The following is a 26,667-nucleotide window of genomic DNA, read 5'->3' as shown; positions in this document are numbered from 1 at the left end:
ATGTAGGTACAGCTTCAACTCGAGATTGGATCAGCGCTCAGCCACGCATCAGCGTCGCATTTCCAGGCATCAGGGCGATTTATTACCATGCGCTATGGCTCTGGAAAGTTGGTGTCTAGCGCGGCTTGAGCTGAGCCGGTGGATGCAACAGTTAATTGGGAACGACATTGGTACTTTGCGGCAGACTTATCCGAATGACACCGAGATCTTGAGACCTTGACGCTGGGATACCCCCAATGAACCACACGAGGAGATTTGGATGCCCAGCTGAATGTCGGGCAGCGGCGCCGAGGATCCGGTAGTCGACTGAGCTTTTGAACAGCAATACGGAGTAGGCTATAGTCTTACTCGTCGGAACGCCGTCTTGCGAGAACGTGTCATCAATGGTACGATGTAAGAGAGGATGAGATCTAAGTATGGTATTTTGCGCGGGTATTTCAAACAATGTAGCATTTGGAGCAACTATTCCAAATGAGGTACCATGGTTTCACTTTGAGTCTAGTTCGTATATCTCCGAGTTCAATGCGGTCCATCGTAACTCAAGGCTCTTGCAGTAGTCTACTTGTATGCAAGATGATTCATGTCCGGGTACCCTAGATCTGCTCTTGACGCATTGGAAGAGATGGTAGCAACACGTGGTTCTGAGTCGCAAGGCCACATGTTGACTCGTGATTCAGTACGTGCAGAGCCTCATTATCAGGTTGATGATCAAAGATGGGGTATTATCGCTGTAGGCTACTGACAGAAGTTGAATACTGGGCGTGAATTGAATCTTGGTAGTTTCAATCCATAATGAAGCTTTCATAAAGAGTGGTCTGGTAATAAATGTGAAGATTCAGCATCCTTAAATGGTATCCCAATGGTATCCCAATGGTATCCCAATGGTATCCCAAATTGGCAATTATGGCTATTGCTTAGGATCTTGTTCCTGGCACAGCATGTTGTTGGATCCGGTACTGCATTAGATCAGCTGCCACAAATCGGGGTTTCAACCAGATGGTCGTACAAGTCTGATGAAACTTGCTATGGGTACAGGATCTGCAAAGCATATACATGACATCCCAGGAGTTTTCGTAGGCTAACCTCAGCCGGCATTGCCGTGATCCAGGCACTTGTGTGATGGTTCCTGAAAATCTGCAGATTACTGGGTCTCATTACTCCGTATAGGTAGTACCGGTAATCTTAATCACTTATCGCTCTGGTCTCCGTATGGAATGTAACAAGACTCAGCGAGCAGGGTGGTGAGCAACCACTAGGCCAAATATTTATTGCTACGGTCTGCAGGACTTGCCACGAATTACTGATATCAGAAAGGCGAAAGTACTCTAGTGTATCTCTCCAAAGAAAATTCACAGCCGTACGCCGGCATTTCTAGTAAGAAGCTTTTCCACATCACAGAAGAGGCAGACGCAAATATTTAGCCTTCGGTGCATCATCACGTCAAGGTGGGTTGAAAAGAGAGTACAGTGCGATAAATGCCGTCATTAAAGCACTAACAGAGAGTACTCAGTTGAGCTTTTACTTTCTGCGCTCTAATGTGGCATAAAGGGGGCTACGAACTCCCATCCACCCCCCTTTTCCACCCTAAGGCATCCTAGATGGAGCACGGCTACACCGAAAATGCAACGAAGAAATCGGTATTAATTTTAAAAATTCAAACGAGAAATACTGATCGCGAGATTAACGTGGTGACTGAGTAGAATAAAGCCTGATCTCCACGTTCCGTTGGCTTGGGCGCGTGTAGCACATGTAGGCATCACAAGGACACTGCTGAAACGATAGAGGGTGGCAACTTGGGAAGGGTATACACGCTTCTTATAGTCGCTCGCGAGTTAGGGTAATACGTATCAGCAATGTTTCCCTCTCTTATTGGACGATAACCGTGCTTGTAGGCGGAGAAGAACCGCAGAAGATACCGGCAGTTTCCATCTTGACGGCTGTTTTAGTCATACCTACTTCGGATGATGTGTCTTTGTTTGGTAATTCCACCGACCTCCTGTAGTTCACAACTTTTAGTCAAGCTTGTAAAGATAGGGGGAATGGTATCGCAAATGAGGGTGGCATCCGGCACAGACAACACAGATGTAAGGACACAAGTGGGACAGAGAATTGCCAGAGGCTAATAAAATAGTTCAAGTCCATAAATTGATGCTAATTTCGAACAAATATTAATTCCTTAGGAGCATGGAGTGATGATCTATATTTCTGCTGGCTTCTTTGTCTTCCAGCAGAAGCTGTCCGACATCTACAACTCATCTTTTACATTGAAATAGCCATCGTGGGCTATTTGACACTGGTACTCTGTTTCTTCATCTTCAATTACGTATAATACAATCACCAAATCAAGTTTCATGGTTTTGCGTGGTTTCTGACTGCCGCCTAGTTTTCTTTTTCTGACAGAGAGACAAGGCCGAGACCAGGCCGCTGAGACCGACACCAAGCTTTCTTCGGCTGCCTACCCATTTCACGCCCATCTACTTACAATTCCATCTCCTAACCTCTGCCGTCGCAAAAAAATTGAGTTTCAGAATTAAGCTATCCTCAAGTTTATCAAAATCGGAAGCGTTCGGCACTTGGCAGGCATTGCGGAGAACCGTAGTCCGAGATGTGGGGCCCGGGGCGGCATGGCGGAGAGCAGACTCCGAGCATCGTTGCCTGACGCTCATCTCGGAGCAAAACACGCTCATTGGTCAGGCTTGTCAGTAACCCCTGCATTAAAGTATCCGTCAGGGTCCTTCCAGTAGGGCGGCGTGGGGGCCTCCATCTCGCAGGTCCCGATGCCACGCCACAACCACCTTGAACTCGCCCAACGCCGCCCTCGGGGTGTACAGATAGCAGCACATACAAGCGCGGGCCGAGGCTGGCTCGGGGCATCTACGACAGGGTTGGCGGACACTTGTAGATGCCGCTCTCACCCCTGTCTCGCAGATCCAGCGGCGCCGCATAGGCCTGCAGGTGTGGTGTCTGATGAACTGGCGTCCCGATAGTTGCACGTTTCCCGGCGTGTGGATATGCCTGTATGAAGACTGAGCCTCTCTCCGTATGCTTTAAGATGTATAAATACCCATGCTTGTTGTGGCCAGGCCCTTGGAATTGGAGCAGCACACCAGGAACAGGCAACACCCACTAGCAACCAGCACTCTCTCAGCATTCTCGAAAAGAATTAAACTTTGAACATTGAAGTTTCTCGTTTAGTTCATTCAATATCTCATCTACAATGGCTTCTGAAGACTTCGTCGCTCCTCTCGAGAGCTTCCCCACCCTGCAGCCGGCCTTTGTCATCCGGGTTCGTCTTTGGAAATCATTCGACACATGGTTGAATATTTGTGCAGGATAAGTCAACGCGGCTAACACTTTGCAGGTTAGCATTGCCGGCCAGTTCCCTTGTGGAGACATCTACACTGGTTCTTCCCTCGTTGGTGTTGTAAGTCCATGTTTGAAATTCTCAGTTCAAAGTTCGCCGAATCAACATCCACTCACAAAAGTACTTGGATAGCCTCTCGGCGAGGGCACTCTGAAGTCTGTCGCGGGCTTCGAGCCCAAGTTGGACATGACTCTTAGTCATGGCCACGACTGGTTCCGCATTGATGCAGACAAGACCCATGCCCGCCTTAGTGTTTCTTGCATTATCTCAGACAAGGAGAACCGGTCCATCCGACTCGAGGCCAATGGTGTCTCCCAACTGACCCCGGCCATTCTTGGACTGATCACCGGCTCCCCCGAGGCAAAGACTCCTCCTTTTGGAGATGGAAGTGAGTATTCGAGCTTCTAACCCCCCCTAGCGCCGGCATGGCCGTTTTGGCTAATATCTCGTGCGTGCCTAGTCGAGCAAATGACAATCACATCAGGCCATGAGGTTTACAAGCCCCTGGAAGGCATGATGTTTGCTTGCAGCCAGCGCTTTGCTATCAGCGAGACTGGTCAACCCCTTGCTGAGATTCGTGTTTCTCGTATCCTCTGTGGTACAGGCGATGTGTAAATTTCAAAGAGGAGCCTCACAAGTGGAGGACATGCGGGGACTTCGACCATGATAATGATAGATGATTAAACCTGGTAGTTTTACTACTAGCAATTGCACCCTTGCTTTTCTAAGGAGATAGTACGTCAATACGATCGTGATATATTACATTATTCAGTAGAAAACCCAAGCTGTGTGTCCTTTATTACATGAAATTCCTCTACAGATCCTCAGTAAACCATATATTCTTGTACGGCAGCATCCAAAACGGTGCTGCTATATTCACCCCTTTTCTCTACGCTGGGACTGATTGTACTATTGGGAGACTTATTTCACGATGGCCTAGAAGGTTTGATAGAAGGACTGATCGGCATTCTAAAGCTAGCTTCATACTGAATAGGTACATATAATAGGCCTACTACCTGCATAGTGCAGACGGTGTGGTAGCTTGATCCTTGCAGCACCTAGCCAAGTATGGTCGACACGCACACGCACACACACACACACACACACACACACACACACACCCAAGATGCAGCCACTGCGGCTATCTAACAGAAGTGTGCAATAAAAGAATAACAAAGTGACGCTAATCAATCAGATACACCGCCCTAGACAAGAAACAACAAAAAATCCAGGAACCAAGTGCGGGTACAGGTATAGACATTACCACCGGTGATACTCCCCAGCCGGACATTACATCATGAATCAAAGTGCCCAGGCCTAGGCGGATAAACAAAATAAAGAAAAAGAATTCATTGAAAGAAGACAGTTTCCATTGAACCCATGCACAAGTAGAAAAATTTCATAGCTCGTCGTCAACTGTTCGTTTCTTCCGTGTAGACCGCGCCGCCTCGGCAACCCGGGCTTCGGCCTTTTCCAATAAACCCGGAGCAATATGCTCGGGGTCGATTAGGTCCTTCATCGCATTGGAAAGAATGCGGAGAGAGTTGATGTAAGGAGTGGCATCGTCCTCTCCATTGTAAAGCATGCGGAAGCACACTTGAATAGAGGTTGTAATTGGCCAGACGAGAAATCGGTCCAAATGCCGGAAAGTCTCCAACTTGTTGCCCGTCAGCCGCATGCCCAGCTGGACGGCCTGGACGATATCGGTAACGGCACAAACGCATTGAGCCACGGCATCCGTCGCGAGGTTCACTGGCAATTGATCCTTCTCGACCTTGATGAGCACCGTCTCGTGCAAATTGATCTTGAGCGCGTTCAGATTCATTCGCAGCGCGATGGACGTTGGGTCCCCGCCACTGTTGCCGTTCATGTGCTGCGCCAGCAGGGTCGTACGGCAGTGATTGAGGGACTTGTCAATCGCATAGTGCGTCTCCCAGAATGCATGAGAGGCCTCTGAATATGCGGATTGGATGTGGCTGTAATAGCGCTGGTAGATGCAGATCATGATGGCGTTTGCAGCAAATGAGGAAATGGGAGCCGTTTCCGTCAGGTCGAATACCTGCTGCAACCCAGGCATCCTCTCGGTCGAGTAATCCGGGTAGTCGCTCAGACTGGGAAGCTGGACATTGACCTTTTTGAATTCTGTCAGCGGAAATCCAACCAGAAATTGGTGTATCCAATACGTGTACTTACTTCTCCATCAAAGGCTGGGCCGCCGCTCACCCGTAGGCTCGCAAACGAGTCGAAGATGAAGAGGCTCCAAAAGACTCGTCGCCTCTCCTCTTGGTCTGCTGAGCTAGTTGGATGAATAAGTTGCTTACGCAGTCCCCATTGCGTACCCATGCTCGAATCCGTTTCCACGGTGTCCAGGCCCATCATTTTGGAAAGCCGAATGGCGCGACCAAGCGTCAACCAGGCCCGGGCAAAGTTTGGCTGCTTCAGCTCGTAGAGGGTCAAGATTACGTAGGCTTGCATTATGTTGATGTTGCTCAACGAGTCGCCGCTCTCTTGCCGCTCGCAAACGTCCATAAGATTGCGAGCCTGCTCGTAATAGTGATCTACATAATAATGCAGCTCGGGCACAGAGAATGCGGTCAAGGTGCCGATGGCATACGACAGTGCCTGCACTTCGACCGACGGTGATGGCTGCGACATCTCATGCTGGAAACGTGTTCTGTTGATAATGGGGATGATGGGGTGGAAGACTTCAAAATATCGGTCGTAACTATTTTCATGTCAGCCTCGCGTAGCCAGTCTGGAAAATCATTTACAACATACAGTCCCTGTAGAATTGTGGCCGACACTGTCGGCACAGACTGACTCGTGGATGATGACGAGATGTCAAAGAACATGGGCTCGAACTCGAAGGGGGGGTTTTCTGGCATCGCCTGGCTCATCATGATATCCGCCGACAAGGACGTGGCAAACGCATCAAACGGCGAGAACTCGGGTGCCTCTGTAGGGACAACGGTTGTTGTTGTGCTAGTTTGGTTGCACCTAGTTCAAGGGGCCTTGTTAATCTCTATCCAAGCCCCTGCGGGGATTCTTGATGCTGTGTATTGCCTTACCACTCTGAGACGGTTTGCTGCACCATGCCCTTGTCGTGCATCACCTCCATCTTTTGCAGATCATAAGTTGAGCCCGGTCCGGAAACCATGTGCGGCGGCGTCACTTCTCTCGGCGGACTGGAGTTTGGAGAAGAGTTTACTATTTGCGGCGTGATATCAACATCTCCCCATGCCATCGGGAAGGGTTGTCGATTCCGCTGCTGCATCAGACGTGTCGTGGCGAGCTGCGCCTCTGCTTGTTCTGTAATTTGTCTCAGCCACGAGTCACAAGGCATAACCATGGGGAGCGGCCGGAACTTACTAAGTCTATTGTTGAGGGTGACGAGAAACCTCGACAAGTCCATCTTGGACGGCGTCGGTTTTGATCGGCTGGAGTAGCGGCATGTCACTCCCACCTTTGCGCATCTGCTACATGGCGGATCCTGCCTGTCGCATCTGACTTTGCGGGCTCGACATGCGTCGCACGCGAGTCTTCGTAGAGACGAAGACGAGGATGTCGTGTTGTGCGTCGTCGACGTTGCTGGCGTGGCCGTCATCGCCCCCTCCTCCAGAGTTGTGTGATTGTGCTCATCACCGAGAGCGCAAATGGGAGCAATTGGCTCCGCAACGACAGCATCGTTTACCATGGATCCCATAATTGCCGTGTTTGAATTTCTGTGTCTTTCTTCTCTCTTGTCCAGCTCGTGTCGTTGGGTCCGTCGATAGCAAGTCTGCATTGTATTAATACTCTCACTTCCAATGATTGGCGTCTTAACCTGGCAAGCTGAGTCAATTCCGGCTACAAGGATTCGTCACTCACGCTTGCACCAACTAGCATGGGGACGGAAATCATGGCGAAAATAGCTGGCAAGGTACCGCAAAAGTACGGTTCCGTTGGATGATACCTCAGCCTCAGCGCTTACTATCTCAGAGGAGCGTGCGAGTAACAACCAGGTACCTGTATCACTGTGGCTCTGTTGTCATACGCAGACGCATACGTCGATATCCACTCAAAGGCCCTGCCTTGCCATGGATTCCCCTCAGGCATAGCTACCAGCATCTTGCGTCTTCTCCTTGCTGAGCCCGTCAGCTCGGTTTCTTCTGATTGTGACGATAATCTTCATGCAACGGTATCGTTGACCTGGAGAAGAACGAGGGCGAACATGGTTCAGCTGTGGGGAGCGGCACAGCGGGGGTTCCAGAGCTCCGGACGCTTCGAACGGACTGGCATTCGAGGACGGACATGGAGGATTCAGCGCAGTCTGTCATACGGACTTGATGGCTATCGGTATCTGCGACAGAAACCATCCGCTGCTTACTAGCTATGCCAGATGCCCAAAGCAGACGGACGTCGCCATCTCTTTCCGTGTCGCCGCTAGTGATAAGCAAAGGAATGGAAGGATTGGGGGGTCCCAAAACACGCACTGACAAATTAAACGTGTTCAAGAGCCTTGTCAGCCTACATATAACCGGGTGTCGACATACACCCTGGCAGTTACACTCCGTCCAGCTACGTACGTGTGTGTAGTATTTACAGGCAAGCCATGCGGCATTATGCCGCTGAGAATTGGGTCAACCCCAGGTAGCAGGGCCTTTTCCATGAGATTCGACATGACTCGGAGTAGCCAAATGCGAAAGCGTACCATAGATGGTACATGACAGACACCACTTGCTACCCAGGACCATGGATACTCCCAAGAGGTTCCAGTTATTCAGGGCCTGCCAAGGCAGAAGTTTTTTTGGAGTTTTTTTTTTTTTTTTGAAGGAATCAATCCATGTACGGAGTGACACCGCTTTCTTGAATATGTAACTATCCCCTACTTCTTTGAAGCAGCCTCAATCCATCTGTGGTTACGCCGCTTACCTGAATACATGTAACTGCAGCCCCTACATTGTGTGAAGCGGACTAAATCCATCTACGGTTTATGCCGCTTTCCTGAATAAATATAACCCCTACCTATTGTTTTTTTTATACGGGGACGCCTCCTCCTTGTGTTTGTGTGTGTGTGGGCTCAAAGTCCAGGTAGTCGCCCTCCCTGTCCCCTGTCGCAACAGCCAGTATGTACATCTCCATATCGCCTCTGGGGCTTATGCTGATGCTAAATAGACGAGCGATAGGCTTAATGATGAGTGCGCCATGTTAGCGATCTTAGCGATGTTAGTACTATGAGCACTTGAAGACGCCATGTACGTGTACAACAGGCTCAATATGGTTCTGTGGGATTCCGCGGTGTCCGAGATCCTGTGTTATTGTTGGTGGTACGATTTGATGAATCTTTCTTCTACACGAGCCAATGCATGGAAGGTTGCGTTACAGCAGCCTGGAATTCTAGAAGTCTGCAGAAAACACCATGGCATTGACGAGTGACAGAAACTTGGTGGTATTGACAAGGCGATGATGCTTCCCAGCTTACACGAGTGCCGCCATTTGGGCTTGGCGAAAAGGTCAAGGGTGGAGCGTCGACGTTTCTGCGGCAGCAGGATTTCGTACATGAGAGTCCCAATCTTGTAGTATCCTGCCTGCTCCGTACGAGAACCTTGGTAGCGAATGACCCGCCTTGAGCCTTGCTAGGATATCTCTCTCCCTCTCTCTCTCTGTCTCGACCCTTGTCCGCCTACATGTACTTACACTTACATGTGCTAGCACTCATCATCGCCTCTACACGTGTGTATGGGTAAATGTAACAGGAACCGCGCGGGGTACACAGCGGAGATAAGCTGGAATGCTAGCTCAAGTTCATCTCAACTACTCCGTAATACCAGTCAAAACATAACGTATCCACCCCATTCATTGTTCATCCATCAGCCATGGATCCCATCGCCTACCTCGTTCTCCAGGCCCACATGCCATATGTGCAGGTCTCAATCAAGCAGCCCGATTCACATCCCAGACTTCGGTTGGTTCTCGGCCCAATACAAAAATGCCTCACGCGGGCAAGGCTCTCGAATAGTAGTGCCTACGAGTTCACATCAAAAGAGAAGCAACACGTGTGGACGTCAATGCAGGCACCCCGGATCTCTCCTCCATCTCGTGATATCCTCGGTTCTCAGTTCCGATGAACCACGTTTTTTCATCAGCCCGGTGTGACATGGCAGCGTTGGGTCAATGCATATGCTTGCACAGCACATAGTGTCCGGATGCAAGAACTCAGGATAACCAGAGCGCTGGGAAACTCCGGTGGAGTTAATGTTTCCATATCTTTTAATAAGCCAAGACATGACGACTGACTGACTGAGGATGCAGCGCGAGCCGACAAAACTAACGCTCGCATGTAAGCAGAGCAACCTTGCCAATGCAGCAATCCCATGCTGCTATCAATAATTCCATCACGTCGTAACCCTCCTCTGGTGCTTACCCGTATCTCATTGAATGGCCTCGATGCACAGGTATCTTTTCGCGGCATTGGACCAATCACACGCACCAAAGATACGAGCAAAAGCAAGCTTCGGCCATTTCATCACTTACCTTTACCGACCCATGGACATGTCCATATCATTTACACAGCAACACTCGGCCTAAAATAGCGGCTTTTGAGCACTAGACATGTTGCAAGCTACCTTAGGCAACGGTAAGAGGTAGCACTGCTTTTCTGACAAAGAAAAGACAGAATCCTGCCTCAGCCAGCTTTAAACGAGATGCTGTAATTGTGCTTAGCATGGCCCGCCGTCAACGGCAAGGGCGTGTCTCTGACTGGGATCTGCTCCCTCAATGCCACCCGCTTTTGCATAATCACCAAACCCAGAGATTAGCCTGTGGCAGATCCCATCCTTCTAGCAGGATGTCACCTTGCCATTTCATGCTCCGCGGCCACCAAGGCGCACGCAATGGTCGCCATGGTCGCCATGCGTATTTCACTGCGGAGCATCCTGTAAGTGCTCTCCCCAGTTTCACCTGTGTCCAATTTCCCGGCTTGGGGATTTTCCAATGGACGTCCGTTCCCCTCTCTTGAAATGACCGATCCTATCACAACGGCGTCGTCCTGCTAGCACCAGATTTTAGGCCCAGTTCTACCCACCATCAAGGCTACAACAGATCGAGATTTAACCGCCGGGGGCTGTCGCAGATCCTGTTATGGTTGCTGACTCTTTTCCTAAGCCGGAATCCATTTCATCAGTTAGCTTAGCATTTTGTGTACTCATAACTGCCACTACTCGACTCGTTGTTAACAACTGGGCGTAGATAGACCCCACAAGTGCCAAAGGCCCATTTTCTTCTCAAAAAAGAATTTTTCGCCGTTTCAGGCGAATACTCCATATCACGCTCTCTTCCTGACTTATACCGACATCAGTACTAATTCTGTGTTACAGGTGAACGTCTATCAATCCCCCTATCCATCCATACCACGATGGCATCTATCTCTCGCAGTGCATAACTCCCGGTATTTCACATGTTATAACACTGGAGGACTCCACCTCTCCATGCCCTGCTGGAGCCGTGTTTGCCGATGGTTCTGTACCGGCATTGTATCAAAACCCTGCCACTTTCTACTTCGGGAACTAAAATCTCCAGCTTTACACAGAATGGAAGATCAGTACCACAGAATCGCAAATATCCTTATCTTCCTATACATCACGTGAAATTTGTCTCCCCAGTTACATACTCTACACGTATCTGTAAAACGTAATATTGCAGTAATCTTGGCAAGGCTTCATAACACTGCTCCGCCCAGGCACGTTGGATCATTTGCCGACAGGAGGTATTTTAGGCCGACTCCAACGGCGTACGGAGCACTCCGGAGACTCGCTGTATATAGCGACATGTAAGCCTCCGCGGTTCCGCAGCTTTAACAGGTATTCAACGCCCCGCGCTAATTGGATCCCATCTTTTGCGGCTGTTCCGGGAATCGACTAGTCTCCTTCATACCCCTAGAGCACTTGAGATCTACAGAGTACCGTCATCCAATGCTCTTCCATGCACAGACCTGGTGTTTTTAATGGCCAGTCTAGGGTGAGTTTTGTCTCCGTCAAACAAGACCGGGGACATTTCTAAGCTGAACGGAGGGAGTCTCACCAATGTTTCCATATCATCTGTCAGCCGGCACCAGCTTATTCTTTCTGTTGAAATCGCCCAGGGCAATAGGGAGGGGAAAGCCGGGGGTGTTGTTTCAAGAGGGGGTAGCAGAAAAGAAGTTTCTCCATGGATACGTGGCTTATATCTGCTCAATACTACCTCAGAATTTCCAAAGTAAACAATACGCAGCATGGGGCACGAGGCATCTAATGCAGCTACGATACGACTTCTACACGATAACACGAACCTCAGGGAGAGTTAGTGCTTAGTATAGCATTATAAAAATATGTCACTGGTATGGAGTACATGCTGTTATCGTCACCATAACAAGATGAAAGACTAGGAGCCAGAGTGTGGCGTCATTTGCCTACTATAACACAACATTTTGACAAATGAAAATGGATATACTTCTACAGCCTTTTGCTCATCTAAAATCCATATAAAAGACTATTAAATTCTTTGTCTGCTGATCTAGGACCAGATTACATAAGTTCTGCGGGATTGCAGATCCTTCGTGTTTCTGGCTTTTTATTCCGAGTCGGACCCTCGCCCACCACCCGGTAGTTCCGGCCGTCCGAAAGCTAGACGATTCATCCACGCCGAAGGATTCCAAGTCCTACGTAACACAGGCTTCTTCCTAAAGAGGCGCAGCATAGGAGTTACTTGCTAGCTAGTAAACCGCGCGTACATAGTATGATGTAAAAAAAAAGCAAATTAAGTGCTATAGCTTATGCACCCGTCGTATCTAAAGCGCATGGACTATCGCGCAACTACGTGAACATAGGCCACTTCGGCATTTGAGAACTACACGTTCACCGTTGCCTTCATTTGCATGATACATAGACCTTTGCTAATATTATAATCACGATCATATGTCACAGACAAAATTGTATTGATACAGGAGCGCAACGAATGTGCGGTGTGTAGGTTAGTTTCCTTCGTAATACTTGGCTTTGACATCGCTTTTGCCCTATAGTTGAAGCACCTTGTAGTAATGAGTTGATATTGGGTTGATTTAGATGGAATATAGGAGTATTATACCTCCTAAACGGCAAAAAGCCTGCTTTCCCTCAACTGCCGTGGACACTATATTGTTTCTGTGCGAAGTGGAACAATACGCAGCAGGTCAGTAATCTATATCCTAGTAGTAATGTAATTAGGCCCTGGATTTAGTTACCAAGCTAGGTAATATCTCCAGAGGCACACAAGCTAGTTGCAAAAAGGCTACCAACTATTGTCTGTGTCCATGTCAGAAAAAGTAGTTCTGCTATAGATACGGATCTCAATGCTACTTGGAGACCTTACATAGAGACAAGTAATACCAAATGAAATGTTGAAGTTAAAAATCTTAATATGAGTTGTCAAGAGATATTCAATGCGGCGTTGTCTCGCGAGTCAATTACATCAAGATATTGATAGGCGCCCTAAAGGTTACAACGTTGAGCCCCTTTATGTCGCCACCCATTTAGGTAAACAAGGAAAATGGAACTTAATCTTCCCATAGAATGATTGACCCCATAAAACGATTTACTATCCCATAATTGTTTCAACATGATATGACATTAGTGTTCTAGAACAAGGCCATAAGAACGGAGGTAAATGTAGGGATGTTTCGTTGCAAGGTCGAGTTGACGATAGCTGACCCGCAAAGGGGAAATGAGGTTGTATGCTTTACCAAATGGATTCATTTTGCCACGTCACTAGGTAATTATCAATAATATTAGCCCTGTTTCGATTTGCTAAGTAAAAAGGAGATACACCCCCAACACGATCCAGTACCCCTTTTCAGGCAGCCACAAACAGACCAATGACAGAGCCTAGCCAAAATCGATCACTGATTCAAGGCTTACTTGCGTACGGAGTACTTGTGACTAAACTTTATTCAAACTGACTGTCACGTATCTACTCAGCCGCGCCTGATTAGGGGTCGGCGATGGTTGGTGAAGAAACTCTATGAACTAATCGCCTTTTGCCTCAACGCTGCCCAACTATGTTCAAGGTGCGATATGTGTAGAATTCAGAATTCACGAAGATATCAGTCGTGTACAAACTGCGTGCATTGTTCGTGGAACGGTACTCAGTGTGGCGTGATTTGGCTCTGTTATAGAGACATGAATTTAGTAAGAACTATACGCAAATATGAGTATAAGTAATACATGTGCATGATTCGACTGAATGGGGATCTTACTCCTTCCAAAGTTGCCTAGTTACAGATCTATGTTGCCTTCGATGTCAACTTGTAATGCAATTACAGGCCAAGCAAGGCAATGATGAAAAGCCCATCTGGAGTCTCCGAGCCCAACGATTTTGCAGTTGCTCCACATTGTTTTCTAGAGATACTACATTTTGCTCTACAAAATTTAGAAGAATGAAGACAAAAAAGCAGAACCATCGTTAAGCACTTCTTCTGGAATATCCTACGCAAGAGGCTATCGTAGTGCTGCGTTGCGGTATGTGTAGTGCTTCCAAGCCACAAGATGAGTCCCGAGACAAAGCCACAGCAGCTCCCGCGCTTACTTTGCCGCTACATTCCTTGCGATTCTGAAGCAGGGCTATGCAGCGCCTACTCTGTATTACAATAGCTTCTGTAAACAAAGACCTGAGAGAAGCAAAGTACCAGGCCTAGCGATTGGGCAAAGCGGCCGACATGGTTTAAGGCCATGGGTCAGCAACTCCAGCTAAGATGGATGGGCTGTGTGGACCGGTGTGGAGGCGCGGCCCGAGGTGGAACCCGCTAAGTGTTTGGAAAGTCTGGAGCTTCTGTAAATGCGGATTTATCTTTTGTCCGAGGGTAATAAAAAACTTAGCCATCCATGTCCGCATGGCCCTGAACGATGGCCTTATGTATGTACGAAAGACACAAGGCACTGCCCCAGACTGTCCAGGTTTCCTGGTAGCCCACCTCTCCTGTTCCCCAAGCTCTAGCAAAGGCGCAGACGACAGTTGATGACTTAATGTGGGATGAGACATGCCGGGGTTGTCGGTATCCTTATTTAATGGGTCGCGCCCATCCATGCTATTTTGTCATGAGGCGTTCGCCGTAGTCGGTACTTCTAAAACAGGAAACCACAGGGGGAGGGAGGGGCTCGGCGAGACGAGGAAGCGATTTGGATAGATGTCAGATGTTGTATGTATGGAGTAGCGTGATGATCATCTGCTGGTAAGCCCTAAGATAGCAAATCAAAGGGTGGACTCCGCTGAGGGAGGGGGAGTGTGGCGAGACATTCAACTACATGTAGGCAGTTACACATTCGGGCAAACAATTGCTCTAAATGCACGTAAAAACAGTCACTCATTGTTGAACCAGAACCCAGTCGGATATTTTCCTCCGCGCTACTCCGCCCCCGAGAATTATTAGGATTCTTACGCCGCTTTTGCGGCCGATACTTGTGTCTGTCTGCAGCCTCTTCATTGGGTTGAATCTGGCCGAGCTTACGGGAACCCTGTCGTACCACGTGGAGCACTAATAGGATCCCACTGGTATCATTGATATGGGTGTATCACCAATGCCGAGGTTACCATCGACAACTGAGGTTCCCAGGCTGCGGAACTCCGGGCACCGAGAACCTGGAAAGTACGTCCTCCGCCAATGTCAAAGTCCGTATGTAGAGACATTGTTGTGTTATGTAAACCATATAATCTAACGTAAGCACAGCGTGTTATAGCTTTTGGGATACTCTTATGAGTGGCCCTTATCGGACGTCGGGATATACACCCCGAGGATCATGAGAGATTGTGCTTGTGCCGTGGGTTTTCTGGTACCATAGATGACCTTACCTTAGCTTACAGACTAGAATTGAGCCTTGACAGTGACAAGATGCTATACTAATGTTGGTAGATCTGTGACCTTCGTTGGTTCATGCACCGGCGCCGTGGCAGACTCCTTGCGTCAAAGCGGGCCGAGATCATCACATTTCCAACAGCTCGGAGGATGTGTTGCATTGAAGTGGTTAGATCTAGCCCCTCTGGAAAATAATGTAGCAACCAATGGAACTCTGTTCCCCTCTCAATATATATTTGCGTCTTCCGCTCAGTAACTGTGTCACCGGTCTCTTTGAAAGACCGATTCTTCGAGCCACCCCCTTTGAAAATCAACTCCGACGATCGAGTAACATAGAAGAACGATCTCGAATAATATAACCAAGAGGGACGACCTGTTTCTCTAATCATGGTGGACCAAGCGGAACGCCCCTTTCGGATCATCGTCGTGGGTGGTGGAGTGGCTGGAATAGTTGCTTCTAATGCTCTTCAGAGGCTCGGTGTCGATCATGTTGTTCTCGAGAAGTATTCCGACATTGCACCTCCTCTTGGCGCAGGTATATCCATGTGGCCACATGGCCTTCGTGTCCTGCATCAGTTGGGCTACCTTCCTGCAATTCAGGAGGCCTCTGTCCCAATTTCCCGATTCTGTTCACGAGATCCAACTGGACGGCTGATTCACGACAATCTTTTGTATACTCACGTCGAGAAGAAGTAAGTTCATGAATAGGAAGTGTCGATAGCTTTGTTACTGGCATTCTTTTGTGAAAGTTGGACTGCAAGTTAATGGACATAATCTAACGATTGCCAGCCATGGAATTGGATTCTATCCCTTAGAGCGACAAAATTTCTTGCAAATTCTCTACGACGGACTACCAGACAAATCGTATATCAGGACGAATGCCGGAGTCGAAGATGTGGCACAATTTGCGGACCGAGTTGAAGTTAAGCTCAAAGATGGCAGTGTTGAAGTTGGCGACATGGTGCTTGGCTGCGATGGTGTCCACAGCCACATGCGGACCTTGATGTGGCAACATGCCGGGAAAACTTCCCCTGGCTTGATACCAAACACCGAGAAGACTTGTATGTTGATACACCATCCGTGTGTTGTAATGCTCCTTTGCCATTGTGCTAACATTGCAGCACCACAGCCCTTAAAACATCCTGGAAGACTCTGGCGATGACCACGCCACCCATGCCCGAGCTTGGCGATAGCTACCTTACCGTGACCTACAACAATGGAATCACATTCCTCGCAACATCCCAGCCACACGCCGTCTACTTCTTTGTCATTTTTGCTCTCGATAAGCCCTTCACCTGGCCTCACCGTGAACGCCACACGGATGAGGAAGCTCAACTCCTGGCCGAGACTATCATGGATAAACCCGTCACCGAAGAGCTGCTTTTCGGAGAAGTTTGGAGACGCCGTACTCGAGCCGTTGTCATCTCTCTTGAGGAATGCGTGATGGATCACTGGCATCACGGCAGAATTGTTCTGGCCGGTGATGCAGTCCACAAGGTTCATCCAAACATGGCTCTGGGTGGAAACTCTGCTATCGAGGGAGTAACTCGAGTGATTAACAATATTCACAACATTATGAAGACTACCAAGGGACCGAAGCCAAGCGGGACAGCTTTAAGCCATGCATTTGCGGCATATGAAAAAGAGATGAAGCAGCGAATGAGAGAGCTCATGGACATCAGCAACATGGTCGCCAAGATGCACACATATGCCACGCCAGTTCACAAGCTGTTGGCCAATTGGATTCTTCCCATTGCCAATGATAGGCTCTTTGCGGATCACATGGGCGGATACCTTTCTGCAGGCCCAAAGCTCAACTTTTTGCCCTCTATTGGCTTTACGAATGGATTGATGGAATGGAAAGAGAAGCCGGACGACTATGATGAAAAGAACAGTCTTAAGAACGAGATTCGAATCACGACTACGATCTCTGAATTATCCATTAGCGCATAAAATGCGCTACCGGTTTATTCGACAGCTGCTCTAGGAGAGATTAGCTGGAGTCGCGATTCACCGGAGCTGCAACATTTTATTTTCAGAGGACGTCTTTTAGACAGGAAAGGAGACGTTAGTGCCAGAAGGAAAGTTTCTACTGATGGATTTGAGGCAAGAAGTGTTTCAGCCATGATAATGCTTACAGGAGGAATGAATGGAATTTGTTAATGCACTTGCTATTTTGTTGGTTTCCAAGCGTTTTTCCTAAGAGTAAAGAATCATAAGGGCTACGAGGTCGAATAAAGAGAAAAAGTTGAATTATCAAGAAGTCTTATCTCACTGCCATTTCAAGCCGATTTTACTTGAATATATGGTTCAATTGCGATGCTTTCGCCGGTGACGTTGACAAGATACCTAGGATATACCACGGTGGACATGTATTAAAGCTCTCGTAGCTTTAGCAATCCCGGCGTCCATTCTAAAGATAGTCGAGTAATTAGCCATTGGTATACTATATGCCACTCCAGTTACGTATTTTAAAGTTGATGTCTACCGAATCCATAACGACTAGCCTAGCTGTCGTGATGATTCACAGGCCCTTGCATGGGAAGATGGACTTGGTGGCTTTGAGTAACATAAAAGATCCGCTCTTAGTTCTTAGCAGTAGTACCTAGACTAGTAGTCGATCATCAGGAGATTACTCCGTAGATTGCCATAGTATGCACCATCGGCTCTACTTTCGCACAAAGAACCTGCGGTGGTATCGGCGCCAAGGTCCCTTAATGCCGTCAAATCGTCCGCATGCTAGGCACCGGACAATCTCGACAATGGTGTGGTAGGATTCATACTTTGCCACCATACCACCAACCGCCGCAGGGAGCATCGGATTGGCTCATGCCCCTGTCATACGTGTCCACTCCGTATCTCCGAATGCTCTGCATCTAAGCTCTTCTCGGACCCCGCGTTGTCCGCACCTCCACAAAGGCCAGGAATTCTCTCGGGCACGGAGCTCAGAATCCGTCACTATGCCTAAAGAGCGTCGCGAATGGCTTGTGATGATGACTGCGACCCAACTGCATAGATGACGTGAATGGATGTTACAAAACAAAGAAAAAATCACATATAATGAGCTGAGTGCCGAGCCTTTGCTCTGGTCTCATTCTCCCAAACTCTCCATCAACAATAACACACCACTCAGTAAAGCCCAATCCTCAAGACGCCAATTGCTACTCGTTCCGATTCCCTATTGATTGACGCAAGAACCAACACAATAGACCAGCTCCCCACAAAAAATAGGCACAGAATCTCGCCAAAATGCCTGGTACTATGAGCTTCATGAAACAGTCCTTCCCGGGCGCCCCCAAATTCACGGACAAGGATGTCCCAGATTTGACGGGAAAGGTGTGTAAAATATCCTCACCCGCTTGCCTCCGCTTACATGATCGCTAATGCTGGATTCGATAGACTGTCATCGTCACTGGCTCCAACACTGGTCTCGGCAAGGTTATGGCCCAGGTCTTGTACTCCAAGAATGCTAAGGTCTACATGATGGCGCGATCTGAGGAAAAGACCAAGACCGCCATTGACAGCATCAAGTCAACGGTTACCAAGTCGGCTGGCGAACTCATCTACCTGAAGCTTGATCTTTCCGATATCCCAAGCGCCAAGGCCTCCGCCGAGGAGTTTTTGCGCCGCGAGAAGAACCTGCACTTGCTGTTCAACAATGCCGGTGTTGGATACCCCGAGCCTGGCAGCAAGACGAGCCAAGGCTATGAGCTCCAGCTGGGTGTCAACTGCCTTGGAACATTCACCTTCACCAAGACGCTGACTCCTGCCCTCGTCGAGACCGCCAAGACAGCACCAAGAGACTCTGTTCGCGTCGTTTGGGTTTCCTCTTCAGCCGCCGAGGCCATTTCTCCCAAGAACTACGTTGAGAACCTCTCCAAGATTGAGAAGATGGGTGCTTTTGAGCAGTACTGCGTCAGCAAGCTCGGAAACTACTGGCACGCTACTGAATTCGCGGCTCGCTACAAGGCCGCTGGTGTTGTCTCCATCCCCCTCAACCCCGGCAACCTCGACTCCGACTTCTGGCGTACTCAGGGCAAGCTGATGACTTGCATCCTGCGAAAGACCCTCCTGTATCCTCCCATCTACGGTGCTTATACCAACCTCTTCGCTGCCTTCTCTCCCGAAGTTACCCTTGAGAAGTCAGGCTCCTTTGGTAAGAAATCTCGTAACCTCTTGTATGGGTTAAGAATTACAGATGGCTAACTGAGATACAGTTGCCCCGTGGGGTCAGTTCTGGAACGTCTCCAAGGAGATGATTGCGGGCTCCCTTCCCAAGTCCGCAGGCGGCACTGGTATTGCCAGCAGCTTCTGGGACTGGACTGAGGCTCAGATCAAGCCTTACGTCTAATCGAAAATGCGTTGAGGATGTGGACCAAGGGATTTTTTTCTTTTTTTCTAGACTTTCGGAGTTGGAGTGGTTTGATAAATGAATCGGATGCTTTCTATACTCGCGAGATAATCATCTGTGGGAGCCAGAGCCAGCGACCATGTTGCTTGATTAGGTTTATGTTGTTACGTCAAATTTGGAATCAATTATACTCTTTATTTACACTTTCCCTTTCTTTACCTATTTCCATGCGATTCATAATTAGTTTCCCAAATCATTCCCATAGCCAAGCATAAGCAATACATGTCCAACGTTCGTAAACTGCATTCACGAACATACATACGACATAAGGCAAGATAGAAAGCGATTGCTCTTCTTACATCAGCTCTATAACGAAAATCTTTCAGTTTACTTCCATGTTCAGAATTTCCAATCCAAATATTTATCGGGAACCGTCGGCCACTTGTCGATTCCATCGCGAATAACAATAGACATGCCTCCCAAAAGATGGTTGCTGATGTGGCAATGCAACAGCCACGCACCCGGATTTACAACCTGGTATCGCACCACAACCCACGTTTTGCCGGTGATGGCGGGTAGCGATGCGATGCTGTCCCTACGGGGTGGGTTCACGAGATTAAAAAGCTCTGGCTTCTCCTTGATTGCTTCTTCGACAGAATCCCAAGCAAATTCGCCCTCGCCGGCACCAATCTGGAACATTTTGTTGCTGTGCTTGTGAATTGGGTGAGGCGGCATTGGTACTGTGCTGGCGAACAGGACAAGGTCAACCCATGTACCATTAAAGGTTGAGATGGTCACATTGTTCTGCACAGGTTCCGGGTGTCGGAATAAGATGGGTAATTCGCTAGAGCTGTCGAGAGCACTGGGCATGAGACGAGATGAGTTCAAGGCCCAAAGGTATGAAGCCCCATCGAGCTTCATGTCGAGTTTATACGTCACATCAGCCCTCTGCGCAATTGGCTCCGGTGGGAATGGCGCCGCCGTGGCCTGGTTGAATAACGTTACTTTCTTTGACAACGGCACTCCTGTAATACTGATGAACGGCTTCGACTCGCTTCCGTAAGTCTTGCCGCAGTTGCTTTGTACTTCCAAGACGGCATTTCCAACTAGCACCTGTGGAATACTAATGGCATTGCAGCGAATGCTGAACTTTCCAGCCTTGGTGATTTTTACCATGACGCTATATCGATCACCATTGGTGAGGACGAGGGCCTGTACTTTCTGGGGATGAATGTATGATCCGTCCATGGCATACACCCACATATCATGCTCATCAATAGACACCATCGATGTGATGAAGTTGATGGAGCCGATGATGTTGATTGCAAGCCACTGATGAGCAGGAAGTGACGATAGTTGCGCTTGAATAACTTCAGTTGCGCCTTTGGTTTCCTTGCAGCCGGAAAAGGCTCTAGCAGGAATGGCAGTGAGATTAGCTTGGTCTGGGTTACCCAATGCAGCGAGCGCCGCAGGAGGCAGGCATCTATATAAACTTGCATTAGTACTGATAGGCGTATACCGCGGTGAAGTTGAGGTGAAACGCACGATTTGTCAGTCATGGCAGTTGCATTGCCCATTGCCAAAAACGCCTTTTGATCATCGCTTAAGTTGGCCGAGACTTCTGCACTGGGAAGACACTGCACATGTCCCTTGCCATTGAACAAAATGGAATCATAGCATGAGTCCTCGACACCACTGGCCAGTGCAATGTTCCACTTCTCTTGAGATGTGAAGTGGTTAAAGTCTGCAATGGCAAGGGGTTTGACGTTACGTTCAGCGTCAATCATGGCGGCGATGGCATTAGGGTCGGAAGATATCAGATGGAAAGGCTTTGGGTCCTGTGGGCGAGGGTGAATGATGATGGGGCCATAGAGACCATCTTCAATCTGCCCGTGGAAATGCGAGTGGTACCAGAAACTGCCATACTGGGTTGCTGCGAATTCATGGACAAAGTGGCCACCAGGCGGAATGGACAGTTGAGAGAGTCCAGGGACACCATCGGACCATGGTGTGCCAAACATCTCAATGCCTTTGGAAATTAGCATTGTTTGCTAATAAAACATCATAGTCGACTTACCATGGAAGTGCATAGTAGTATTCTGAGGTGAGTGATTCTTGACACGCACTACTACCCAGTCGTCCTGATCAACCTCGATGGTAGGGCCCGGCGACTGGCCATTGATCAAGAACATTTGCCGTGAGAAGCCATCTGGAGCGTGCTTTGCCCATGTCAGAGTGAAGTTAAACTCACGCACCCGCACGGGAGGGACATAGGCTGGAAGCGCCCATGCTGATAGCAACTGTGCAAGGAGAAGGAAGAGGATCGTGGATAGCCGTGCCATTGCGAGTTGAGCAGATCGAAGAAGATGGTCTGGCCCCTGGAGATAATAGCGTCGAGAACACAAGGGAACGACAGGTTATATCATATTACACTCGGCCAACATGTCTCAGTCTCACCACCCAAATCCATGGCCCTTCGGCGAAGACTTAGCCTCGTCATGTCTCAGATCAATATTGAGACGGATAGAAGCTGCGATAGGCGTCATCCGGCGGCAACTGGCCCCTGCACGCCCGCCTCCCTGGACTCGGGCCAGCGAAACAAAAACAATCAGAGATACAGCATGCGTGTTGGTGCAAAGCCTTGATTGGGACCGTGTGTGGTAGCCCACCGCATCTGGTGGACCGCGATCCGCTTTCAGCTCGTCTCGGTTTGTAGGATCTAGCAAACTTGGCACCTCATAAGCGCGCCAGCGCAGCAAATCTGCAGCTACTCTTCTTAGTGAACAATCCTCTGAGCTGATTATCCAAGCCCTAAATAGCATCATTTGTCGAGTTTAAACAAAGTTTTGGGCTCTTTTGTAGCCTGGCCAGGCGCAGCGGCGACCGCCGATCCAGCCTGATGGATGATTCAATGTTGTTTGCTCATTGGTTTGACGACGGCAAGCATTGGCCAGGCAAACGGCAATTAATTTCGGTAATGGATTTGGGAACACGCCCAGTCTATTTTTCTTCCTTTTTCTCCTTTGTTCGTTTGTCGATGTAATTTTAGGCTCAATTTTAACCTTCACCATCTCCCTCTTGAGTTAAAATAGAACTAATTTTTTATGTCGTGCCTGCAGTAAGTTTGCACTCGGGCGTTGTTTAGTCCTTACTTTTTTTTCAGGCTATAAGATGTATGTAAGCACCGCTTCATGGTGAGCTGATGGTTTGCTGTTGGTGCTGCAAACCGGCGGATCTGTAATTCTGGAAGACAATAGTCTAGTGTGCGTATAGTAATGGCTTCCTGGTTCTGTTCTTGAAGCGATTGCGCAGTGTGAGTATGAGACACTCTGTATCACCAATATATGAATGACGAACAAAAGATCACGATGTGTTGTTCTCATCAGGCCACTATTCGGTTGCTTGGTCTGTCAAAGACGCCGTTTGACAGACATGTGATGGGAAATGAAGCATGTGTAATTCCTCTCCGCGCTACAAAAAGAACTCTCTAATGCTGGGGTGAGTTTCACGTGGCGCATCTTGTCTCAGAAGCCACCATCCCACGACTTCTGGCAGCTGATTTCCCGGAAAAACACATTTCCTGTTGTCCTCCTCCTCATTGTCTTCATTTGCCAAGGTCCAGTCCAGCACTACCACTTGCTCGTCCTCATCTCCCTTCAACTCCTCCTCCAATGCCCTCTCCATATCAGCTTTAATATCCCCCCACGTCGTCATAGTTAACGTTGTCCTGCTCCCTTCCGTGGCTCCGGGTATGACCAATACTCCTGGGGCTGCATTTCCCGCAGCTGCACCGTTATGAATCGCATTTCGAATTCCCATACCCGCACCTGCCCACGGAATCTCCGTTCCCCCTGGTAAATGTACCAGCTGGGTCTCATACTGCTCGGATTTGTATGGTTCGCGGCCCCAGGTCACGCCTCCCTTGTGACGAACGCGCGGGAGCACATAGTGAATGCCCTCCAGCGCAGGCATATGAAAGTAAAGACCTCTGACGACGTTTCGCCAATGCCGCCGAATATCTTCATCACCAGGAGCTGTCTGTCGGGGCACATCTCGGAGCCAAGCTCGCCATTCCAATCCCACATGTAAGACTTGTTCCCAGCCGCTGATCCATGTATGCCCATCCTTGGAGCGAAGCATGTGTCGCTGATTGCGATCAAAATACAGAATATCCCTCTTTGGATTGAACCAAGGCCCCGTGCCGGGATCTGGGGCAAGAAAGAAGCCTCCATTCCGGAGAGCGGCGGCCCGGGACTCGGCGCATATGTGGAGTGCAATTGGCGGGGGATTCCTTCGGTGGAAGGTGAAGATCCTATTCCTACCGGCCATTGTCGTGTCCTTGACGTGAAAGATTCGTGCAGGGGGTAAAGTAGCCTCCCAAATGAGAGCGCGGATCTCAAAAGGCAGTCCGGACAGGTTGAACGATGTGTTTTGTGCCATGACTACTGCGTCTTGATTTGAATGAGGAATCAAATAGATGAACAGATTCGCTTCATACAAAAGCTGTAGCTTTATGTAGCATATTTCCTCTTCTTAGCTCAACCCGCCTACGCTGAGATAAGGCAGCCAAATCCCTGGCCAGGCAGCCGGGTTTCGAGAAATGAAGCTGCCTGGTTGGCTTGTGGCGGCTGCGATGAGAACGCGTCGACTTTACGTAAGGCAGCAAAATGAATAAGGCGCATTTGACAAGAGAAGAAACCCGAGTTGCACCGCCGCAAGATTGCAGCCGCAATTGACATGGATGAGCTTGACGTCTTTGATTGGACATGGAGTTTAGTGATGGAGCAGTGAGTTCGCCATTGTCTTAGAATCTGTGCTGAGTAAATGATTGCCTAATTGCAGCAGAAATGCTCTGTAGTTCAAATCCTAAACACCAATCACTGCCATATTCACTATAACGCAGGAATTGTAGGATTTGTACAGACGTCACCGTAGCTTGAACTCGGCATACCGCAGCCGCAGAAGCGTGTAAGACTTTAGCTTTGTATGTTAGTTGCATGTTCAAGTTGAGATGGGAAAACCACAGGCAAACAGAGCCTCACGAATTGGAGATGACGCCACGTGATGACGGCTCTCCTCCAAAGACTCGCTCGAGCTATTCAGCCTGAGTCTCCAGCACGCATCTTCGTATACACCCACTTATGCATGATTGCGTCCTTTCTGTTGTCATCGCCCTGCTTCACATGGAAATCAGGAGCCCATGCCTCGTGATAATGACAACTCGAATTCCCAACACCAAGTCAGCGCGGGCCCGATCCGATCGGCCAGCTCCATGCATAAGCCATCGAGGGTGAATATCTCAATCCTCACCCTGATCGCTACATTCATCTTCGTCTTCGCCATCCTTTTTCCTTATTTGGACATTTGGTTTCATCTTAAAGAAACTCTTGGAATTGAAATATCCAACGGAACGGCGACTTGTGCGCCATTTCCGACAGTCCCTCTGAACATCACCCTCCATGACGACTCACTTTTGGCGCCATCACCACTTCCCCCTTCACACGCGGCCTCCGACGGAGAAACAATTATTAAACTATTTCAAACACTAGGTAGAACGACGATCTGGAAGAGTATCGCAAACATTAGCTTCCATGGCGACACTTTTGAACCCGAAGGTCTCGTCCGCTTGGGTCCGGATCGTTATGTGGTCAGCTGCGGGGAGTACACCGAGCAGACGCAAAAGTACCCTCATCCCATCAATGGCACCGATCGGACGCCAGGAAAAGGATTTGCTCACTTGATGACGTATAATGGCAAGGGAGAACGGATTGCCGACGCGACAGTTACAAGGGAGGGAGAAGAAGAGTACCACAACGGCGGGATTGACTACGACGGACGGTGGATTTGGGGGACGGTTGCGCAGTATCGGCCAAACAGCACAGCATATGTTTATAAGGCAGATCCTTATAGCTTGAAACCACAGACTGTTCTACGGTACACCGATCATCTAGGCGGCATCGTTCACGATACCACCAAAAGTAGACTCACGACACTCAATTGGGGAAGCCGAAATGCATCTGTCTGGACTCTCAAAGACGGAGTGGCTGACGATTGTTCCACCCAAACCCCCAAATCTACAACTCGCAATCCGAGCTATTTTGTCGACTATCAGGACTGTAAATGGCTGGGACGAAGTAAATTTTATAATGGCGCGAGCGTAATGCTTTGCTCTGGCGTAACCGCGCTGGATGGCGAATACAGTCTCGGCGGGATTGCGTTGGTTCATACTGAAACAATGCAGCCTTTGGCTGAAGTGCCAATCATGCTTCAGAGTGCGCTTGGGGTGAGAATGACACAAAACCCGATGGATGTGAGCGTGGAAAATGGGAAGTTGCGGTTTTACTGGCTTCCGGACCAGAGAAACAGCACATTGTACATATATGAAGCAGAACCTAATAGTCCTTTCGAGTATGGTGGAGGGTAAATGCATGCCTTCTGCTAGACATGTCACTAATAAATCGGAATATGAAGCCTTCTTGCAGATGCCGTGGCAAGAAGAGCGATTCGCTGCATCCTTATCATCACAGCTCCGCCCCAATGGTTCCTCTTTGCACCATCTGAAAATGACTTTAATATTCAGAATATGTAGATAGGTCTGTTTGTAGTAACCAGCAAAGTATCTATAATGTTTGAACAATGTGTTGAACGTGACTGCAGCTTGTATGGGCAAAATTGACGTAAATGTTAGCCAACGGCTGGTTTACTCTATGGAAATCGTACCAGCGCTTTAGTACCTCTTACATTTTGGTGACAGAGGAATTGCCTTGCTAATATCTATTAACTCATAGACAACTTCGGCTTCGATTTTGAGCCTCACGGGTTTCACGCAGCTCGATGATTGGACAGTCACCAGCGACTCCTCGACAATTTATGCTCCTACGTGTCCATAAATTAAAAGCAGTCATAGCTGCAATGTATATTTTCACGGTTGACTAACCCGATGCATTCCATCAATCATTATTTTCCAAGTCTCTGTCCTTTGCAGATCTTATATCTCATGGTAATCTATTTCGTATCATATGATGTTAACTTGTTATAAGATACAAAGGCCGTTATCCATGCAGACATGTGGAAATTCATAAATCCCCTTTTCACGCATCCCTATCTTTTCCA

General features: G+C 48.6%; 7 protein-coding genes across 7 annotated transcripts; 4 read left to right on the top strand and 3 right to left on the bottom strand.

The window, feature by feature from the left end:
* Positions 1 to 3,217: 3,217 nt before the first annotated feature.
* Positions 3,218 to 3,979, top strand: Triagg1_7524 (uncharacterized protein; the record flags this gene model as incomplete). The annotated part of the gene is made up of 4 exons (XM_062902269.1): positions 3,218 to 3,286; positions 3,362 to 3,424; positions 3,497 to 3,752; positions 3,825 to 3,979. The coding sequence occupies 4 exons, from the start codon at positions 3,218 to 3,220 to the stop codon at positions 3,977 to 3,979; spliced, it is 543 nt and encodes a 180-aa protein (XP_062753581.1).
* Positions 3,980 to 4,763: 784 nt separating this feature from the next.
* Triagg1_7523 (transcriptional regulator family: Fungal Specific TF) lies at positions 4,764 to 7,067 on the bottom strand (the record flags this gene model as incomplete). Its single annotated transcript, XM_062902268.1, has 5 exons — positions 4,764 to 5,495; positions 5,558 to 6,089; positions 6,143 to 6,346; positions 6,433 to 6,673; positions 6,734 to 7,067. The coding sequence occupies 5 exons, from the start codon at positions 7,065 to 7,067 to the stop codon at positions 4,764 to 4,766; spliced, it is 2,043 nt and encodes a 680-aa protein (XP_062753580.1).
* An 8,523-nt stretch (positions 7,068 to 15,590) lies between these two features.
* On the top strand, positions 15,591 to 17,156 carry Triagg1_7522 (uncharacterized protein; the record flags this gene model as incomplete). The annotated part of the gene is made up of 3 exons (XM_062902267.1): positions 15,591 to 15,895; positions 15,993 to 16,264; positions 16,333 to 17,156. The coding sequence occupies 3 exons, from the start codon at positions 15,591 to 15,593 to the stop codon at positions 17,154 to 17,156; spliced, it is 1,401 nt and encodes a 466-aa protein (XP_062753579.1).
* Positions 17,157 to 18,452: 1,296 nt separating this feature from the next.
* Positions 18,453 to 19,554, top strand: Triagg1_7521 (uncharacterized protein; the record flags this gene model as incomplete). The annotated part of the gene is made up of 3 exons (XM_062902266.1): positions 18,453 to 18,539; positions 18,603 to 19,359; positions 19,421 to 19,554. 3 exons carry the CDS (start codon positions 18,453 to 18,455, stop codon positions 19,552 to 19,554), a joined length of 978 nt encoding a protein of 325 aa, XP_062753578.1.
* A 399-nt stretch (positions 19,555 to 19,953) lies between these two features.
* Triagg1_7520 (uncharacterized protein) lies at positions 19,954 to 21,896 on the bottom strand (the record flags this gene model as incomplete). Its single annotated transcript, XM_062902265.1, has 3 exons — positions 19,954 to 21,037; positions 21,100 to 21,583; positions 21,632 to 21,896. 3 exons carry the CDS (start codon positions 21,894 to 21,896, stop codon positions 19,954 to 19,956), a joined length of 1,833 nt encoding a protein of 610 aa, XP_062753577.1.
* Positions 21,897 to 23,025: 1,129 nt separating this feature from the next.
* Triagg1_7519 (uncharacterized protein) lies at positions 23,026 to 23,994 on the bottom strand (the record flags this gene model as incomplete). The annotated part of the gene is made up of 1 exon (XM_062902264.1): positions 23,026 to 23,994. The coding sequence occupies one exon, from the start codon at positions 23,992 to 23,994 to the stop codon at positions 23,026 to 23,028; it is 969 nt and encodes a 322-aa protein (XP_062753576.1).
* A 760-nt stretch (positions 23,995 to 24,754) lies between these two features.
* On the top strand, positions 24,755 to 25,978 carry Triagg1_7518 (uncharacterized protein; the record flags this gene model as incomplete). The annotated part of the gene is made up of 1 exon (XM_062902263.1): positions 24,755 to 25,978. One exon carries the CDS (start codon positions 24,755 to 24,757, stop codon positions 25,976 to 25,978), a length of 1,224 nt encoding a protein of 407 aa, XP_062753575.1.
* Positions 25,979 to 26,667: the final 689 nt, after the last annotated feature.

This window comes from Trichoderma aggressivum (assembly GCF_033847375.1).
Source record: "Trichoderma aggressivum f. europaeum strain CBS 100526 chromosome Unknown scaffold_033, whole genome shotgun sequence".
In the NCBI taxonomy this organism is placed as follows: Eukaryota; Fungi; Ascomycota; class Sordariomycetes; order Hypocreales; family Hypocreaceae; genus Trichoderma; species Trichoderma aggressivum.
The sequence above is the reverse complement of the archived record's forward strand: the minus strand, read 5'-3'. Positions and strand labels throughout refer to the sequence as shown.